Consider the following 22,250-nt stretch of genomic DNA (forward strand, 5'->3'; position numbering starts at 1 on the left):
AAAGTTAGACTGCTGCAGCTGTTTCATTGCTTGCATAGAACACAACAAAATATTTTACGTTTCAAATATAACAGTATTTAACAGGTTTTGTTTTCCAGGTATAAGGAATTCCAATTTGTTTTTAAATAGAAACTAAGTAAATTCAGCAGTTCACATCCTCTCATAACCCCCTTTCTAATTCTTTCTAACCCTTTTCAAAGGTGTTTAATCAATGGTATCTTAAAACTTATTTCCAAAGCTAGTTAACCATACTGGGCCTATTATTAAGGACTAACAAAACTGGCTTGACACTGTTTGATCTTCCTGTTGCTGTATTGACTCATGTTCTGTAAAACTGTAGTTACAGCAGTATAATCTCTACGTTTATGCTGTAGCAAGATACCACCAGTATTAAAAATCTAATAAACTGATTCTTCCTCATCCATACTGTCAAAAAGTCTTAAGATGAAAATCAGTCTTTCATTTAAATGCATGGTGTAATTAAAACACAAGTTAAATTACTTCTCACAAGTTAGTTTGGAAATCAGTTATTATAAACATTTACCTGTATTTTAAACTTTACAATAACATCTGGGTATTTCATAAGCAGCATAGCCTAGTATTACAAAAGTAATTTTTTTTTTCTTTTTTTTTACAGGTAAGAGTAACTGACTTGCTCTAGTTCATGTTTTTAAGGGTTACAGGAAGAAAAAAGCCTAGCCCACATCTCTTCCCTCTTGCCCTTTGGCTTGCAATAGCTGAACATCCATCATACAATTTGTTTTTAACTAGAATTCAAGGCTAGAGAAGAAAACTTTATATAATATAAAATACCCTTCTTTAAATGTTCGGTTTCTCTAAGAGTTTTGTATTGCACACACTATCATGTGTGGCAATCCACAAACATAGGACAGAAGGGGGAAGAAGAGAGTCATACCGAAGTTAAAAGTAAATTCCAATAGATCCCCTCCATTTATACATAGGCACAAGGTGAAATTTTCAAATCCCTCTGAGAACAAAAGTAAGGAAAACGGGATAAAAGATAAAATGTTTTAAATAAGCACTCAAACAGCTTTTTCAAGAATTATTTTACTGTTTTTCTCGTTTCCATCATTTGGCACAAATCCAAGGCACATTAGAAAAAATCAGATGAACTCATAAATTATTAGAAAAATAAACACATTACCCTCATCTCCAAATGTCCATGTGTGCATTTTTTTGCACAGTTTACCCCTTAGATTAAAAAGTTAATTGAAAAAAATCATCAGTCTGTCCTCCAGCTTTGGATTTTCCCAGGCAGTTTACTAATATCACAGTTAAAAGAAACAGAATTATTCATAAAAATATCTTATGAAATAAACTGCAAGCTGGACATAAGCCAAAAATAAAAAATATTGCATTTAGAAAACTTGGCTTATGCTATTTACACATTTCTCCTACCATAACCACTTTTAAAAATTTTTAACTGAAATAGTCAAAAATGAAGTCCAAATTTAAGCTGCCATCTCATAGGTATTTGTGAGCTTTCAATTCTTCAGCAGTGGTCACCTCTAGAATTTGGCCTATTCCAACAAATGCTTACTGATGTCAGTAGTAGCTTTCATAATCAAGAAGTCCACCTGTTTAAATAGCAGTCAGATAGGAACAGGCTCTTAAGCAGCAGTTTTGTCTAACCAGTTTTGCCCAGAATCATAAGTATTTTTGTGGTTTTTGCATGATTTGCCTTAGAGAAAAAAAAAACCTTCAAACAATTTTACATGTCCTTATACATACTTGTTTCTGCCTTTTTTTTTTTTTTTTTAATGAGGCTGTGAACAGTGAGTCCAATTTAGCTTCATCAAGTGCTCTCTATCTTTTCTCAGCATCTTGGCTCCTGTAAGATCTTGATCTTGCAGACCCAATACAGGGGTGCATTGCAAAGAAATCAGCACAGGTTACTTCCCATCGTGTTAATAGCATGTATAAACCTCTAAGATGGCATCACAGATTTTATCAACTGTTGTTTTCCCAGCTACTGAAATATACAGAAATATATATTATAACGGTTTGTAACATTACAATAAAAATAGAGACATTTGAATTACTTCTGGCAATAAATACGTATTTATCCAATATATCTATATATATATAAATAAATATTTATATATATTTATCCAATGTAGTGGTAAAAACTGAAAATGCAAAAATTATTCAGACTTTTAAAAACAAAGTGGGTGGCTGAAAAGTACAATACAGGATTTTGGTTGGTGTACCGTTACATATAATTTTTTTAGTAAGTGCTAAGTAGAATAGGAAACTAATTTTGCTGTCCACATCTCAATATGTCCCTGTTTGTTGAGATCAATAACAAACTGGCTAAATAGTTATCTCCAGAATAACCAGAGGATTCAGTCTTCAAAAGTGCTAGGAAGATTCTGTTTCTGCTGAAGAGTCATCCCTGTGTCCTGTTCGGAAGGCATAGCTTGCAAGCATCACTAAATTCCTTGATATCCAGCACAAGGATATTGAAACTAACACCACCTAGTTCTTCAGCTTTTGTCATCAAATTCACACTTGCTTGTCAGTGTTTTGAAAACAAGTCATCACTGCACTCTTTGGACTGTGAAATACTTGGATTTCTAGGACTGGCTAAACCGCTTTTATCGCTGACGTTCTCTGCTGAAAGCGGCACATTAACAGTGTGTCTTCGGTGCATTAGTTTACTCCTATCAGGAGCGTCTCTCACATCATCATGTTTCACAAATTCACCGCTGCAGCCTGTGTCAATAATCTTAACTTTGCTCTGGTCCAGCGTTTCAACAGCTTTTAACTTGGTTTTATCAAAGCTTTTAATAGCTAACTGTGGGGGTGGAAAAATAGGACATGTTAAAGCATTGTCTATTTTCTTCATTTTTCTTCATTCCAAAAAGTAAAATGAATATAGTGTTTCTTGATTATAATTATCACATTAATTTCATGGCATTCTTCATAATGAGAACACAGCCGACGATTAAAAATAGCTTACTTTGTAGGCTAGTAATTATCCTCACTATACATACGAGGAAACATGGAGAAAAGAGGCTAACTTGCCCCAGGCTACATATAAATTAGTACCAGAACTGAAAAGATAATCAAGGCATTCCAAAACATTTTTTCCCCTGCACTATCCTAGTATCATCCTAACTCTTCCGAATACCTTTTTAATGCAAGTCTCAAGATATTTCAATTTCACAGCCATTTCTTTTACCATTAACTAATAAGTAAGCAATAATGCAGCCAGATTCAACCAGGTACTGCTGAACGGTGTTCTAAAGGCAAAACTCTCTGCTTCCAGATCTGATCTCCCAGGGAAGAGGCCCCTGTAGTCCCTCTTCTTTAAGACTCTCTTTAGGTCACTGCAACAATTCTTGTCTTCCATTTCCATATCTGCTCCTGATTCTTCCTCTGCAGAATGTGTGGCTCTCCTTGATTACTGGCCACTTTGCAAAAGTGAACATAACTAAGGTACCAAAGAGAGTCCAGGCATGCTAATAACAGATTTTCTAAGATTAGAGGAATTAAAGGCACAAATTAATTATGATATCCTTTTACTGAAATAACAGTAACAATATTGAAAAAGTTCCAGAAAAGATTATGCATGACTAAGCCCACTAATAATTTAGAGCTGTATGACCAGTAAATTCACAGTCATGACAGTCACACGTGGTGAAAGTGCTATATACCATTGCTGCGTAGTAGCTTCTTGACAACTGCCATGCTTTCATGACTTACTGCCTTCAGTGATCCACAACTATAAAATCTAAATCTCACATTTAAAATGGGGTACTATCATTAATACTAGAAAGAATAAAATAATACATTTTATGGCATTTCATCTGGCATTTTCAGATTTCTTTGCCAATGTTAAATCTCATAAGGGATCTCTGAAATAGGACAGCATTCGATTTTAGAGATGGAGAAGAGAAGCAAAGAGACTGCATTTCCAAGGCTACCTAAGTCAATCTAGTGGGTAGCTACTGAGCTAACCTGGCAGAAAACTGTTAATTTTCATTTGAATAGGGTAGTTTTGCTATTTAGCATGCTGAAATGGCTCAGCAGAAGGTCCAGTGAGAGCTACAGTCAGTGCAAAGAAGGGAGGGGGAGCACATGCTCTGCGGGGAGGGCAGCAGCCAGCAGTTAGATTGGCTTAGGGTGCCGTGGTACCCCCAACCGCAGATGAAGTGACTTATTGAAGATCACACTATACATTTGTGGTGCAGCTGACAATGCGACATGCAGTTTGTTATCTCCCTTGCAAACAATCCCTTCCTCGCAGCAGGCTTATCATGCAAACCCCAATTTTTAACTGGTATTTCAGTGTCTAGCTGTTCCTTTCTCTTCCAACCTTCTGTTTCAACCTACTGAAAAATTTCTCTCTTGTCAGTAGCATCTCTGCTTGACTACAGCTTTTCTTACATGCTGTAGACTTTTCAAGCCTTGGTATATCCCAGATTTTGCTGGACAAGACACAGACAACAAAGAGATGAAGCCTGCAATAAGTGACAAAGAATAAGAGGTTTAAGAGGTGGTATAGAAGCACCATCGACATTTGGACAATGAAGAAACGTTAGCAGTTTAGCAAAACAGGTCAGGCCTTTTGGGTTCACTGACCACCATTAGTAAAGAATCTTTCCTGTTAGATGTATTATATTAATAGCAGACAATACCAATAATTACTATATTATACAAATAACTCAAACAAGTATTTCCTCTTACCTGATGCAATAACTGATAATCAAAATTAGGGACACTTTTATCTCTTGTTACTGTTCTCCGTAAATGTTTTGCTCTAAAATATATTTTAAAAGAATTAAATTTAACTACATAAAGCAACATCCTTTCAGCAAGTCTTTCCATAAAAGCCTTCTTCACTGAAAATCCACAAGATGGCACTATCTCAACACAGCAAGACTGTATTATCTGACAACACATTTTTTCCCCCCACGAACGATGGCCTACTAGTATTTCCTGTATTTTACCACAGACTATATGCCAAAGTTTAAAGAGCTCAGAGTCAAAACCCAAACACAGAGTGAAGCACTAACATTTTTAAAGTGGTCTGGCATACATGTTCCTACCATACGGTACACCAACTATTGGTAGTGCAAAAACAATTTTAAGTAAGTTTACAAGTACTCCCCTGCTGGCCAGCTTTTCCCTCCTGCTGCCCGGCATGTCACTGCTGTTCACCATCACTGAGTATCTCATATCCCGAACATCTGTCTGGTATTATTAATGTGTAAGCCTCAGAGTATTCTCTTGTCAAATTAGTCATCTCTGATGCGTAACCCACTTTTGGCCTTTATCGTATGTTACATTTCTTTTTGGCTTATGGGAAACAACAAACATACTTCCAAGGAAGCTTCTATGCTTACTTGTTAAATCTGTTAATTGATTGGACCAGTTGCAGTTGTCTGCTTATGGGATCATCGGCTTTCTCACATGGCTTAGAATTCACTAGGGGGTTAAAAGAACAAGCAGCTAAAATTACAACTGAGTCACACTTAAGAATTAAACAAACACAGCTCTGAATGAAAAGTGATCCCTATTCACATTCAATTTAAAATTCTACAGTAAAATTATAATAGTAATAATTTGAATCAGAGTCACAATTTCTGATTGGGAAATTTACCGTATTTTAAGTTGCAGGAATAAGCATTCTTGATCAGATCAACCTGACTAGCCCGGCTTCTGAAGAAATGATGCGATTCTGGACTTTGAGGCTCTAAATTCAAATTATCACAAACCTGAATTAAGACACACGTGCTATTCCACCTCTTAGTTATATTACTCATGTTGCCTACTATTCTTTTAAAACTATTTCCATAATATTTGAAAGGACTATATCAGTCTGTAGTGCCAGCATACTGTGATAAATTTTCTTTTTGTATTAATCAACAAAATATTGACAGTCTTTCTCACGGAAGCAGGCAAGAGTCATTTTGAAAAACCTAACTAAAACTCACTGATGCTGAAATGGGCACTCCTGCTCCTACTTTTCCCGAACTCCTGGTCACGGAGTCCCACCTTCTTCTTCACACAGCGCTGGTGACACCAGATACTCTACGATGCTGAGCTGTCTAGCTCACCACAAAACTCATTACTCCCACTGTCCCAGCTTAGTGAACTGGATCAGCTTGAAAACTGATCTGACAAACTTCTGAGCCAGCGTAAAGGAAATAGTGGATAAGCAGGACCAGAAGCTGAGGGAGGGAGGAAAGAGGTGAGGACAGACCAGGAATAACACCATCCCTTTTTAAGTGTCAATAATCAAGCACATCAGCCATGCATCTCAATGTATTTGTTTAGATGGTATTACATGCTGCTATTGACAGAAAGAAATCTTCTGGAAATCTTGCTGACTGATTGAGGAAGTTACCTCTGCAGCTCTTGATTTCCGTCCCAAAATCTGAGACTATAACTAATTGAAAGATCACTCCCTAATGTGTTCTAGGGCAACTTAAATGGTAACTGGAGGTGATTTTAATTAATCTCTTTAACCTTTGCACTGAAATGCGCAGGTCTTACATGGTTAATTATATTATCTCAAACATGCCATGTTTTCTAACTTTTAAATGCTTTTGTATGTAAAATTCTCTTCCATGCACAGAAAAAGTGAAAACTTAGTCTGCAGAAGATGTCATGAATATAATACAAAGTCTGCCACATTTAGTTGTAGTATTTTAGGTGTTACCTGCAATAAATATGCAAAATAGCTGACTGTTCTTTAATGATATATAAATTAAGTATATTGAATATTTGATGCAGTCACACATTAATTCCCAAATCTCTTTTTATTTATAGCAGTGAAAATACAACACACACCTTTTTTTCTTATCTTGATAGTAGCATGCTGCTCACAATCCTTTTCTCTCTCTTCTGATGTAGGTACATAGCTTGGTGCTGTTTCCAGCAACTTAATGATATTTGAATTCTTAAATTTAAAAGTTTCCATTTTCACCATTATTAAAAAAAAGAAAAACATCAGTACAATTTAGGATTCTAGTCTATGCAGAGTGTGTTTGTTAATTGCTGCCAAAATGAACGTACCACACAAAAAATATATCTTTCTAAATACAAACTTTAAATTACGTGAGTTTGAATAGGGGCAGAAACAGTGTTCCACAAGTTGCACTGTACTGGAGTGATGATTTTATAGTCTTGAGCTATTATTTTAAGCTGTGTTATTTATGGTTAATCTAATTTATGAATAAATGATAATATGCATACTGAAATTAATGCAGTAGGGCATTTTAGGGCCATAATCCTACATCTCAGAGGCTGTTACTGTGCACGAAGCTAGGGACCAAGCATCAAATCATTCAAAGAGTGTAACAATCCCTTATAATGTAGTATTACAGAGTATGTTATTGCTCTTAGTAAAGGGGAAGGCCAGAGTTCTGGTTGACCTGATAAAAGATATCAAAAGGCGTGAAGGGGAAAATATGGTGGGTAGAACAAAAGATTGCTAGCAGCGACACTGATTAGTAAAAGGTGTTCGTTTTCCTACACTGGACATTTCTTCTGCTCCTTCTGCCATTCCTAACTTTCTTTCATACATGGTGTATCTGTGCTTTTACTCTTTCTACACTCGTGTTTTTTATCTTTGATAACTTATTTTAGAAACATAACAGGTACTAGTCATATTGTACATAATATCTATCATCTGCCCAGCTGCTCTGATTTTTGATCAAGAAGCAACTTCTTGTTAATTTAGGTCAGTTCATATCTTACTCTGCAATAAGCAAAGCTTTCAGCTCCTACATGAAGGCAGATTTTCATTAGATGGTGTGTATTGCTGTGTATGGATTTCACACAGCAGTATTTTCAATGAGTGGAGCTGACAGAGTGGTATGTCGGTTCTAATTTTGTTTTATTCACAGTGTTTGCAATATGTTTCTCTGTTTTATTTTCAAATTGTAACAAGGATTCTAATGAAACTATGTTTATTTAAATGAGTCGAAGTTAATTTCTAGTTATTTGAATACAGAGCCAGAATTAAGAGCTCAAGTGCAGCTCATCAAAAGAAGAATATCGAGGTTTTTAGCCAACTACCATCAAAACACTCGAGAGAAAGAAGAGGGATAAAAGAGGAAAAAAAATTCAACGGCAAGGTAGCAAATAAAAAATCTTCAAAAATAAACACTGCATTTCTGATGCACGGAATTCTGTGCTCTCACCTGCCATTTTATCTCATTTTTGAAAAGCAAAGAGTTTTGGGAAAAGGTAAAATTTAACATTAGTATGTCTCTAAGTGCTTACACTAACCTTGACCATAAAGAGAACAACCTCATAAATTTAAATGTACCATACTCAGCATCAGATAATTTCATAGGTACATAGTTTTTAGTGTTTTATAAATGGATTGTTTATTTTTATGATTTAGCAGATTAAACAGGAATCTTAGTCTTTATATCACACTCCACTGTTAAATACAAAAGTCTTGACTAATGATGGGCTGAAAATGTTATTGTGATAAACAGTTTTGGAGGCTTTTCCCCCCCCCACATGATGCATATCGAATTTTAGGAAAATCTAACCTTAAAAACAAACTTTCTGCACTCACCGGTTCAGCGCAGTCCGCAGGGGTACAATGCCTTTCGTTCCTTATGTGCGTCACTGCACCATTCCGAAGTAGCAGCTCTACGAGGGCTTCATTCTTTCCTATCACGGCCTCATGCAGTGCTGTATTTCCTTTGGCATTAGAAAGGTTAACAGAGGCCCCATGCTGGACAGCAAAATAAAATTGAAGTTATAAATAAAGAGTAGAATGAAATGGAGATAGCACATTACTATTATTTTTCTCTCCCTTTTATTTTCAATAGATGAATGAGAACAATGCAACAGAATCCTTGTAGCTATATACAAAAAGCTGAAAGCATATGCTAGCAATCAGCAGTTCAACAATAACCCACCCAACCATATTATTTCCTCCTCTCGCTTATACACACGATTTCATGGATCAGCTTATTTCATTTTTTCATGTATCTGCTACATATTCCAAGTTTGAGAGAGATTTCTAAATGAAACACAAGAACACCTGTACGAAACACAAATATCCTACATTATATAACCTTAAGCAACAAAACCTGCCCCCTGCCACAAGAGAGTTTCATGAAAAGAGTTAGCTGTACAAGAGTAAGGTAGTATTTATCTAATAAAATATCTAATAAAAAACAAGAAGGGAAGGGCTGAAATGATAGAGAGAGGAAGAGATGCTCCCAGTTTTCCTTGAGACGTTTTAATGGAGAAATGCGCAACTAAAAATACTAATCTTGAGTACTGGATAAACACAAATACTGTATGAAAAATAGTATTCTGAACATTTTGTTTTCAGTGATCTTACCTGTAACAACAAGGCAGTAGTCTCATACTGACCATTCAAACATGCATAAATTAATGGAGTATTTCCATATATATCCTTTTTATTTTGTTTAGCACTGTAATCCATCAGACACTTGACCACCTATAGGAAGAAGTAACAGTATCTTTTGAGACACTAGCTAACCACAAACATGCAGTGAAAGTCCTGTTTTTCAAGCATGTTTTTGGAAAATTAGGTAATGGAGAATGAAAAATAGATGGAAGAAAAAAGGACAGAGAAGAAAAGTCTCATCTTGGCCAAACAGATAACCACAAATATCTATTCCTACCGTACTGGTTTTCATATTTTACCTCAACCTTCTAAAAAAAGCCCTAAACAACTGGAAAAAAAGACAGAACATGAAAATACAAGCAAATTTGCTTCCAGGATATGTGAAAAATATACGTAATCAGTAACTTTACAAAACATAAAAGACAAACCTCAACAGCACCGCCATCCTATCCTCCTTTCCTAACTTACCAGAGTTTCCTAACTCACTTTGCAAGGAGTTCTTTATACTGTAAAGACCCCATGAATTAACATTCATTAACCTCCAAGTTGGAGTTGTATACTTCTGTGTCCTTCTTGCTTCCCTAGTGATTTCCCTCACAACCACCTTCACAATTCTCTCAATTTTTATTCCCTCATGCAATCATCAGCTCCTTTCCTCCTACACCCGATTTTCCACTTGTCTGTATCTTCCAATTTTCCATCCCCTCACATCTGCAACTGCTTTTTCATTACCAGTATTTTTCCCCTCTCATTTACCTCCTCTCCTGTATTAACACTCTCCTCTCATTAGTTCATGCTTCTCCTTCAGTGCCTATGCTTTATGTCCACTCTGAAGTAGAGGATGAGGTTACGCTGCTACCCTCAAAGCTCCAGTAGGCCCATGAGTTGGCCCATATACTTGCATGAGTGACTTTACTGAAGATACAATAGGTATTTAATACTGCAGCTACTGAAGATACCCAGATACCCAGAAGTCCATTGCACCCATAGATGAATATACATCTCCTCATTGAACTACAGGAAGAGAGAAAGACTGTTTTTTCTGAACAGTTAAGAGAAACTTAATGCAACATCAAAGAGCCGAGACAGACAGACGTATATCTTTAAAATGAACAGAGCCACATAACTGGAGCTCTAGAGGGAGGAAATTAATTCCCTAGGCTGGGATTTTTCAAGATTCAGATCTGTCCAGTGGTGACCACAGTTAATTTAAAATGCAGCAAAAAGTTGCAGGGATACCATAACCTCAGAAAGTAAGAGCTGAGCACAGCTCAGAAGTTCTGCAATTCTATAAAGGTTGAAGTGATTCAAAGTATATGAATATGTAACCACAAGAGACATTCCTTTCAAGGGACAACTACAAGCATGACACTGAAACTGAAGGCAAAATATCTAGGAAAACCTAATTAAAATATTGCCATTCTACACTCAACAGGGCTATCTTCATGAAATCTGCTAGCAGGAATTCTGCTAACACAAGCTAGTTATTACAGGTTTATTTCTTTACAAAACTTTAAGTGGGAGCAGACTTCTAAACACAAACTTACACTTCTCTAAAAAAAAATTAAAAATACACAGGAATATTCAGCTGCATGAGTTATTTCTGTAGTGTCTTATGTAAGATAGTTTCACTATTGCCGGCACTCTCATTAAACCATTATTTTAGGATATTAAGACAGAAAAGGTGCCTACAGAAACTGTTTCAGCAGAAAGGTGCCCTTTCTCTCTGGGGAGTTAGAATTAAAAAAATAAAATAAAACACAATCCAGACTTTCTGCACTATTATTGGTTTAGTTACATTGAAAATTTCACAAACAGGTTTTTTGGGTGGTTAAGTGTTAAATGGCTTGCATTTATGAAAAGGCTCAGCTACCTGGAAGTGTCCTTTCTGGCAGGCTAAATGAAGAGGAACTGCATGTTTTGCATTCTTGGCACTGATATTGGCTCCATTTTTCAACAAAAGAGAGACAAGTTCAGAGTGTCCATGCAGTGCAGCCATATGCAGTGGTGTAAAACCATCTTGATTTGAAACATTTACTCCAAGACCATTAGCAGGGATCCTTGCAAATTTCTGTTGAGGAAAATATACAACAAAGCTAATTATATATAACTAATTATGCTACTTTCTATTGACCAAAAAGCAATCAAATACCTACTAAGTATACCCAAAACAGATGGATGGACATTACAAGAACTATTGCCACGGGGTCAAGCTTGAGACCTTCAGGAAGACAGTTAGTAAACCAGGACAGCTTGGTCGTATTTTTCAAAGGAACAATGGTTTTATTTTTCTCTCTTCCAACACGATAGCTTCCTATAGAAAAACTCCAGGCAAAGTTTCATCTTATTAAGTAAGGCTAAAGCTGCCCAGGTTGAGATGGAAGTAAAAACTACAGTTTCTATATAGCTGTTCGGCTATCCTTACATATAGAGAATAGGTGTTAATATTACAAGTTACCTTTTATTTACACATAAGTTTATGTTCTTGGAGACAGACATTAAGCATGTATTTTACTGCTGTATGAAGCTTGAGATATTAAGGATAAAGTACAACTAAAATTAATTTTATTCATGTAGAAGAACATCAGCCCAGGGCACAGACTCCTGCAGGGAATCAAGGAAACTACCTGGCCCACAGCTCACACAGCAGTACAAAACATCCTGCTTTACTCCTCTCTCAAACTGCACAGGGGCCCGAGACTCACAGTGGTAAATAATCTCTCATTCTGCCTATCCTCAGTATGCTTTCAATGTGTGCCTACCTAATACACTGGTAAAATTAGTTAACAAGTTCCTTCTACTCTTCATTCAGTATGCAAATAAATTCACTGGCAAGCGCCATTCCTTCCCTGCTATCGGTAAGATGAACATCAGAGTCTCAAGCCGTGGTATCTTTAGCATGATTCCAGTACTCGGGGTAAAGGACACAAGTTATCAGAAAATAAATCATGATGTGAATATGAAGCATCTAATGACAACTAGCATACTCTATCCCACACAAAATAAACATAAGGTAGCAATGACGAATTTAGAAGAAATAAATTAAACCATCTCCCGTGTTCTCTGTTAGCTCTATGGGCATGGTTACTTCAAAGTAGCCAAAACACTGAAAATTCATACTTAATTCTGCAGTGATTTATCCAGTTATGTAAACCTTCAGACAGACACAGTAACAAATTTTCTTCCTGAAGTGCAAGTAATTGGTTTTCTATTTCCAAAAAGCTGGGACCATTCCATATTAAAAAAAAATAGGTACTGTAAAGCCTGATTTTTCTCTGCAGTCTGTGATAAATAATGGGAAAGGAAGTCTTTGCAATTATATTTTAACGCTGAAGAGCATTTAGAAACAGTTTGTAAGAATGTTACACACTTTTTTAAAAAAAGGCTTTATCAGCACTACATTGATTATAGGAATAGCAGGTATTCCTAGATAATCTGATTACTAACTGATTAGGTAGATACTCTGTGACAGTTCAAAATGTAAGTCGTAAGAGGCCCAGAAGAAACTGAGGCTTAGAAAAAAAAAGTAGACCTCATTTATTCAAAGTTGTTCAAACCTTAAAGACAGCAGTCTACAAATCCTAAAAGCAAGCTGCAAAGTTTTTGCACTCCATTAGGTACCGAAACAACTTTCTGAACACTGCTCCTGTATCCAAACCTTCCCACAGCCTCATTAAAAAGAGGACAACTTCACGTCATCACATCAACAGTTATGGTCTGTATATATTCAACTGCTTTTTAGACAGAAATACAGAGGTGCAAGGTGTAAAGAAATATGAGTGCTACTTCCCTGGAGCTAAAAGTTACATTATAAGAATACAAATTATACTGTTTAAAGAATTAATATTCCAACCTTTTGTGCTGGCCCACATTTTGAGCACTGGCATAACGGATGGCAGAATTCTGGTTTTGATGTACTGACTGTGTCGTCTTCATCTTCCAAGTCATCTTCCATCCATTCCAAGAGATAACGTACCTGGCATCAAAAGCAAGCCCTCTTTTACAGAGCCCAAAAGTTCCACGTCCTAATATATTTGCATATGTACACATGTAAAATTTTACAGACACTTGTGAATAACTCAGGGAGACTATACAGAATCACCTCCCAGCACCAGCTCCCCTAAAAAAAGTTATTGTTGACAAAGCAGCTAGAAAGTTCACCAAGTACAGCAGTAAAATAAATTATAAATGACTTCCTGCTGCCTAATCAAAACTTCAGTGTTCACCTCTGCTCAAACCCTCCAAATCCTTTTAGCTCAGATGAAGATTAGACAAAGATTTGCGCCAGCTCACGTCAATGTGAATTTTGTGTCTTTACTTGCTTTAACAAATGTAAGAAGTGACAAGGATGACGACATTTTACCACCATCAAAAATTGTGCAGCAATGCTGACTTGTCTTAGACCTGTAACCTCCCAAGCTTGGCAGTTTTACTTTGTCTCAATGTATAATGCCTCATTTTGGAGAGCTGACAGCCCCTTCAGTGTAGTTAGTCTCAGAACTCGGCGCATCCTGTGCAATCCGCAAGCAGTGATTCTTACTGCATGTTAATTTTGCATTAAATTCGATGCAACAAAAAAAGCAGTTTAAGAAATACACTTTTACACTGAGGTTCATTAATCCACTGTGGACTAAAGAAATCTTAGAACTAGAGCAACTGTCCAAAGCCTCCGTCATCATACATACCATCTGGCAGTGGTACACCTGACATCCATCTACCGTAACATTGTGAGGTCCTGCTATGCTTAGTGAGTCAAGCCTTTCAAAAAACTCACAACAGAAGTGGGAACTAAACTGGTCTCAAAACTCAAGAGACAGCACATTAACAAGCACCTTTTTCCAGGTGCATGGAAAGGGTTAACATGGACAAAACATCACAGGGCACTCAAAAAACAGGCCAGAAGGCAGATGAGATCACTAGTCCTCGCTCACTTGTGCATGGAGGGTGGCACTCAGAGCTCCTCCACATCTTCTGGGACTTCCCAGACACAGCTAGTTACAGGATTACATGGCGGGTATGAAGCTGTAACACTTGTCACCTTACTGAGGTTTTCTTCTGTTCAGCAGCTTTTGAGAGCCAGCGACACTGTACTGTTTCAGCACCAACCCCTTTGCAAGGGCATGTCAAAGCATGTATCATTGTCTTGTCACCATAGACAAAAATCACTGAACAGTGGCATGAAGCAAAGTCGAGGAACCTCTTTCTACTGAAATGGAGCTGGATTCATAGCTTGAGTTTGACGGTGCAAAACAAGACCAATACAAGAGCTCTACAGATGCTGGTCAGGAAAAAAGTGGGGAGAAAGGAACTTCCTGCAGAAAGCCAGAATGAATAAGGGCCATATCCCTGTTTCAGAATAACAGCGTAACTGAAACAGAAAAGGGATGCTTCATAGGGAACATTACTTACCCTGGAAAATCCACATTGTTCTCTGAAGTAAAAATACATTTTCTCTCAAGCTTGTATTTGTGTATGAAAGCCCAGGTAAGTGAAGTTTTACTATTTGGTACATCTGAATGCATCCAAAACATCAAACGAGCATAATTAGTTTCACTTCACTTCCCCTGTTCCCCGCAGATTCACCAAGACTCTGGCAACTGGCACCTTCTTCTGCTTCTATCACAGCTCGATACTGGTGCCCTTATTATCCAAATGTAACACTACATGGCAACTCTCAACATCCTAATATCAGTGTCTCACAAAAAAACTCAACACGCTACTCCCACGCGTACCTACTTATAATTACAGGGGAGTAGCCATTTTTTTCATCTGAAGGTTTTTGGTCAAAAGGTTAATTCCCCTTTTATTTTTCTTTTAAATCTAAGTATCCTGTTGAAAGCTGAATAGATGGGGTTGCCATCCCCAAGGAGCCAAGAAGTACACGCAACCACTACTTCCATGCTTAAGAATGAAACACTGAGAATTTATTGACTATTTCTACACAGTAGCAATATCGACTGTTTCTACACAATATTTCACTGACCTAGAGGCATGTAAAAGCTTTCTTCAAAGCAACATACAATGGGCCATCTAAGACTCTCGGCAATCTCCACTAATAATAGAGAGATCTTTTTCTACCAATTCAGCAACCAGTAAAAAAGCAAAAAGTATAGTCTCGCCCTGCCCCCTCTACCAAAAAAAAAGTTGCTGCATAACTCTGAAACATATTTTGGGAATTAAACTTAGTCCTTTCTATATAGGTTCTTTCTCCACACTGTCCTCAAATACTCTTTTTTCCACTGTAGACCCAGAAAATTTATCAAAGTGGGCTAAATTTTATTTTCAAAGTGTAGGAGTATTTGCCGTTGGGTCAGCCCATTAACATCACTGCCACTGATTAACATCATTATCTCCAATCTAAAAAATACTTGCTTTTAAGATTTACGGGTGCTATGATGAAGAAAAAGGGTTTTTTTTCTTCCTGAACAATCACAGCATAATTTTTTTTCTAATCTTTCAGTTCCACAGCACTTTTTTAATGCCTCCTCTTGCAAAGCTCAGCTAGCTGTCACAGCGGAAACCTGTAACAGCGCTAATGACCCTACTGCTGCTTCTGTTCCTATGGAAACACATCTCAGGCTGTCAGAACGAGATAAGAATTTTTAAATAATCTTTTTTTTTTATATGCAAGCTGTAACCTTTGCCAGCCAATTGGACAATTATTTTCATAATGAACACTTACATGAACTTGAGAAATGTGGAAAGTAAATCCACAGGAAATAAGGTGATTTTGTCATCCAAATGCATAGCTTTACGTTTTACATTGCTGATATCTCTTGATCAGCACTAGATACAAGTTTTTCAGCTAATGATAGCAATATGCTTGATTTTCCTTAAAGATTTTTATGGTGCAGTTTAGATTTCAAAAAAATCTCTGAAAATTTAATTGTAATATATTCATGTTTACTACTTGCATATGCATTTTAACCAGGAAGATGGTAAATGCCACCACTGCATGTATTGCTGCTTCTTGAGATGACTTAAGGGCTAACTAGGAAATAGTTACTAAGATTAAGTTAGGTTATAAACTAAGATAATGATATTTACTTAGCAACTGCACAGTCCTTTCCTGTAGTATTTTCCTCTATCAGTTGATAAATAAATTCCTTCCTATCATCCAACTGGAACGAAACACATTACAGAATCAATATGTATTTTATTATGTACAGAGCTGTATGACACTTCATTAACATGTAATTTCTAGTATGTATCACCCAAATTAATTTTTCAGAACACAGATCCAGTACAGAAACCCTGCACAGTCACACAAAGTTTCATAATTCTGCCCTATGAATTACAAAACAAACAAGAAATATACAACCTTACACATTTTTCCAAATGCAATACTTCTACAATTTCTGTGCATCGTCTTCATTTTTTCAGTAGAGTGACTTTGGACCTTGGTTTTCAAATTTCCAGAAGTAAATGGCAATACTAACTCAAAAAATATGTCAAGACAAATGGTAAGTATCACAAATTATAGGACAACAATTCTGAAACTGGTATGAACATAGCCATCAACTGTCTATTGCAAGTGAAATCCAAAATACAGAAAAGTTGTGAGTCTCTCAGAGAACTTCTTCTCTGTACTGACTAGTAAAACCTGAATGTGCTCCCAGCATAAAATATGGAAAAAAGTTATTATAAAAAAATAATAAAAGCCCATTTTTCATGTACACAGTACTTGTGCATACATAATTATTCTATGCACTACATACAGTAAGGAATACTCAACGATCAAAGTGTTAGAGAACCTGGATATTTGGGGATCAAAAAGCAACTGTGGATTAAAAAACTGTATTACTACAATGCAACATAAGCCAATAAATTGTAAATCCCACCATTCAATTTCCTGAACCACTTCACAGCATTGCCACTCAAATAATTGCATCAATTCACATACGGGAAAAGATACGATGGGCTTCTCTAACATAGGAACAAGCAACAGGGAATAACACTTTATACTGGATTTGATGCCAAAAATCAGGTTTTCCTAAAATCTCACCTATCTTGCCCTGTTTGGTTTTGTTTGTTTTGTGCTGCCTGTACATTCAATTCAACATTGTCACCTCAATATACATATCTTTTTACAGATCTGCAAGGTACCATGTTCCCTAACAATGGCATCCAACAGTGCAGCGTGAGCACCTGCAAGCACATAAATTGCTCTTTCCCACAATATTTCATTTCAATATGCCTGTCCGGAATTGCGTTCTTCCCAGGTTTCTTGGCATTGCCTAGCAGGGGCTATGCAAACATTTTTAAAGGGTAGGCCTTACTTCACAAGGGATGAAATTGCTTAAATTGTCCAAAATATAAAACAAAACGATTCTAACACAGAAGAAAATACAATGTTCTAGTCACATAATGCCCTCAAAGAATGCAGCAATGACACTAGGGAGCAGCAGAAGGCACAATAATCAAGAAAACTTGTAAAAATTAAACAGAGAAAAAGTGACCCTGGCTACTGGCAATACTGGGGGTAAACCAAGGTAATTCCACCAAGATTCAGAGTTGCTCCAATGCAAAACCAGTATAAACAAGTTAAGAATTTCCCTTTCCTCCCCTTGTATTTTACTCATGATCAGTTCTAACTCTTCTGACAAACTGAAATCTGGAGCCCTGTTATCTAAACCATAGCTTGGGTTCAGGCCAATAATGGGACTACAACGGATTCTAATATGCACTGATCCCATCTTTTGAAATAAATCTCCAGCTATCGCAGGTCATGAAAAATTCTTGTTTTTTTGCAAAAAATGCTACCAAGCAAAATTCTCATCAAGATGACCTAGTTATAGCTCTGTACTTTCTTTTTTCCAAAATCAGAAGGGTGCCCAAATAAATGTAGTTAATGTACTTCAAAACTGGGGATTAAAAGGATTGTATTTAAAATAATTAAATCCACAGCTCTCTTTTAGCTGGTACTGCGTTATACTACTCAAATTTAAGTCATTTTTGTAAGAGGTCATGGAATTGTTAGAACAATGACCCTTAAAGTACTGTAGGTAAAGTAATTTGTGGACATAGAGTGAATATTCTTGGTAGAAAGTGAGATGAATTTGATTAATTGTTGCTGAAATAAGCAGATGATACATTCTTCACTCAGTATTATTCACAAACAGCTTCTGCATTTTGAATCAGGTAAACTGGATTTAAATAATTCAGCAACCATTCTAAGACTTACCATTTCCAGATCACCATCAGCAACTGCTCTCAAGAGTTTTTCCACCTATTCACAAAGAAAACAAAATTTATTTGCTTTGTTATTATTGGCATTAAGCTGTACTCTGAGAATCCAGTGTCCTTTACTAACCTCCTAAGCTTGAGTGACAGGATTACTACTGGCCCATCTCACATTTATTGATAAAGTTTTAAAGGAAAGGAAAAAAACATTCATAAAATGCAAAAGCATGTAAGGCCATGGGCCATTTGATGACCTCTGACTTGCTTGGCTGAAGATAAGCAGCACTTACCTAACTACAGGACACATACAGTCCATGCATAAGCAAAACCATGTAAGCTGACATACCACATTATTGTGCAGCAGCTGAGCATGTACTTTTGTTGTGAACCTAACACTTAAAAAACAAAAAAAAAAAAAAAACAAAACAAAAAAAACCCTCAAGACAAACTCCCACCCTGAGGAATACTAAACTGTTTGGACTCTTGCTGAGCTACTATATGCTACCAGAAGCACATAGAATGGGAGGTTGTTTTATTTTATTTTATGTTATTAGTTGATAAACAACAGTTTAAGATGAAGATGATGCTTTCCAATTGTTCACATGCACATCTGCAGATCATTGGTTTATTCTTAAGTTAAAAACAAACATTTACAAATCTAACTTCAATATAATTGTGAAGTTTTTCTTATTTAAAATCTGAAAAGATAAAAAAGAAAAAAAACCAAACAGTATTTTAGTAGCACCAGCAAAAGCCAGGTCTCTGACTGGTAGTTCTTCCAAGGGACCAGAAGTAGAGCAATTAAGTATGTACAGACCAGCTAACGTGCAAGCGCGTCTGCTTGGCGTAGGTACTCCTTTGTGCATGAGCTCTGCTCACACTGCCGTATGCGGGAAAGGCCGGCTGGGGAAGGAGAGCAGAATGTGCTTCTGTGCAGCAGAGATGGAAGGTGCTCTGCAGCGCACCAGTGCCCTTCCCCGATCCCTCCCCTTGTTCGTGAAAGCAGGAGAAGCACATGTACTTCCCCCCGCCACTTCGATTCTCTGCTCTCACGTAGAAGAGTTGAGATGCGACTTGACAGAAACGGGACAGGCGCCAGTAGAAGGGCAGGGAGAATCCATTAGCGCTATTGAGAGGCAACATGTCTGGCCTCTGCAGGTTGTTGAAGAATTATTTAATAAGCTGTGAAAGATTGTTTCAGCATTATAGGAACACTGCTCTATCACCAAAGATGCTGCTGTGTAACCAAAGTTGTTTCAATATTAAGAAACACCACGCAAGTTGAAGATGTCACAGAATAACAGAGTTGCATTTCAATCCTTATCTAGAAATGACCATCTTGTTCATTATAACTGCGACACAACACATTCATGACAAATGTTCTGTGTGTTGGGCAGAAGGATTGAACTGATAACAGAATAAAATATTTTCACCTTCCACAGTTCAGGAGAGCATGCTACTGTTCATGGAAGAGTCTTTTTATAAAGCACAAGTCAAAGTATTATTTGAAGGAGACATTATTATTCACACAATGGAAACAAATGGACACTCCTTCGAAGTTCAGAGCCTTACTTATGTTACTAATGACAACTTACATTAGTAACACTGGAGTTTATGTTTCACCATGACAGCACATTAAGTAGTCTTCACCCTTCTGGAAGGGTAGTGAAGATGGAAATTGGTTGTTTATCTTTGCTTAAGTTGAATATAGTCCACTTTAGTACAAACTAACTGTTTTTTACATTGTAGCTCTAGTATAGCCTGTGAATTGGATATGCTGACAGCAAAAAATACAGCTTTTAATTTTTAAAAAGCATGCACATACATAAAATGTTAGTGATTGACTCTACATTTTGTGCATAAACTACTAGCTTCTTTCTATAACACTTCTGGAGGGAATCATACCAATTTTTTGTTTTATGTGAGGTTAAAAATAAAAAAAAAGTTAAGATCATATAATGTTATGTTTGGATAAACAGAACAGATATGTAGGCCCAGGTACTGCTAAAGGACACAGAGTGGTGAACTCCCTCACAAACAGCAAGCGACTTCTGAGGAAACTTAAGAATCAATCTGCAGCTATGCAGATGTGGGAATGGGATCTTAGACCAAAGGCAAGTCAACTCTGACGGCACTGTTTGGTCCAGCAAAGAATGAGACTAAAAGGAAGTCCTGTTATCAGAGGCTAGATTAGGAATCCCTCCATCCATTTTTATCTGTTTTTTAGGGACACTCAGCTCAAATTAAGCAGCTAAAATGTCTGAGATTAATTGCTCTCTGGAGATACCAATTTCTCTCTACTGACTACAGAGGGAAAACAGGTGACTGAGAAAATTCTCTTTCAGACATCTGAAGTTAGGTGAGCTGAATCCCACACTTGGCACACATATATCTAGAATGGACAATATATATTAGGGAGAATAGTACCTCTCACACATTTCCCTTAACAAAATTCCCTAACCACATAGGATAATGTTACCAGAGACTGTGAAGGTCCTGATGATTGTCAGGGGTCAATTTTATCACACAGATGCTTAACAGTAATAATAAGTGACCCACAGGCTCTGATAATTTCTTTCTAAAGTAAGAACTTCCTCACAGTTCCAAAAAACTGGCTGAGGCCTTAGCAGTGCAGAAATATATAGCATCTGTTATGCAGCTTTTATATAATTCATTAAGAGTACTTAGGAAAAAGTCTGCTGCTACAGGCATTTCCTCATCTTCCCAGGTGGCTTTCTCAATCCTCCACTGAAGAGTAGTATCTTCTTTCAATGCAAATACAGAAGAAACGGCCATTTGAATAAATCTACTGCAATTCACTCACATACTCACTTTTTCTGTTGCTGCACAGAAATTGGGCTGAAAGTTCTAAGTCCTAACCAAGCAGTTTCCAAATTTACATGCCTGGCTCTTTACTCTCTCTTTTCTAAGTTGCAAATAAGCCACAGACAAGACATACACCCTGACTGACTCATTTCAGCAAAGAGTTTAATCCACCAGCAGTGTGAATTAATAAAGATCTCACTATGTCCCCTTAATCCGTGGTCTAAGCCCTGAAGTCTGGGAAGCTGGCAAGGTCAGTTTTCCATTACTTCCAGTGGCAGATCCCTTCACGGAGAACTCTCAGGATTAGGCCCTAGTTTCTTTGCTTAGTACGAATAATAACAGTGAGCCCATGTGAAACTTGGCAAACACTAATGAGCTAAAGCTGGTTTACAGGAAGAGGTCATTAACCCCAAGGATCTAAGGTATAAGCTGCTTGTAATCTTTTTCCCTGTTTTGAACTACAGCCTCAGCTCCAGGGTGGGATAAATTTGTTCCCCTAAGAAAAAAGCAAATCCTCAATCTCCTATTAGGTGAACTTTTATGTACATTATATCTTATTTACAGACCTTGGCCCTGTACAAGCAGGGAGGTACACTCCCACATCAAGCCTCTCACAGAGTAACTGATAACAAAGTGTGAATTAATTTTGTCCAGTCAAACTTCACATCTTTGAGTATTTTAGAATAAACAGTTTTAAGAGACAGAAACTTTTGGAAAGAGAAGAATCATTTAATAGAAGGAAGAGGAAGAATTTAAATGTAGAGATGACACAGACAGAAACAAAAATACTGAGGAGGTCAATTTGGAAAAAATGGAACAGGAGGATAAGGAAAAAATAAAGAGAGAAGAATCAGAAGCAGTGGTGATA

At 36.9% G+C, this 22,250-nt stretch overlaps 1 protein-coding gene across 12 annotated transcripts in view; it reads right to left on the reverse strand.

Annotated features, from left to right (window-relative positions):
• Positions 1-1,052: 1,052 nt before the first annotated feature.
• ANKRD27 (ankyrin repeat domain 27) overlaps positions 1,053-22,250 on the reverse strand; it is a 50,899-nt gene continuing 29,701 nt past the window's right edge. For 7 of the 12 annotated variants that reach the window (XM_064519646.1, XM_064519645.1, XM_064519647.1 and 4 more), the window contains 9 exons: positions 18,558-18,602; positions 13,227-13,349; positions 11,247-11,444; positions 9,344-9,463; positions 8,564-8,725; positions 6,823-6,931; positions 5,373-5,454; positions 4,714-4,786; positions 1,053-2,818 (listed from right to left, as the gene is read on the reverse strand). In XM_064519646.1, coding sequence (XP_064375716.1) covers positions 2,540-2,818; positions 4,714-4,786; positions 5,373-5,454; positions 6,823-6,931; positions 8,564-8,725; positions 9,344-9,463; positions 11,247-11,444; positions 13,227-13,349; positions 18,558-18,602 — 1,191 coding nt within the window. In that variant the 3' untranslated portion in view covers positions 1,053-2,539. The other 5 variants (XM_026109516.2, XM_064519650.1, XM_026109519.2 and 2 more) reach the window with 5 other exon arrangements.

Source organism: Dromaius novaehollandiae, chromosome 13 (genome assembly GCF_036370855.1).
Source record: "Dromaius novaehollandiae isolate bDroNov1 chromosome 13, bDroNov1.hap1, whole genome shotgun sequence".
Taxonomy (NCBI): Eukaryota; Metazoa; Chordata; class Aves; order Casuariiformes; family Dromaiidae; genus Dromaius; species Dromaius novaehollandiae.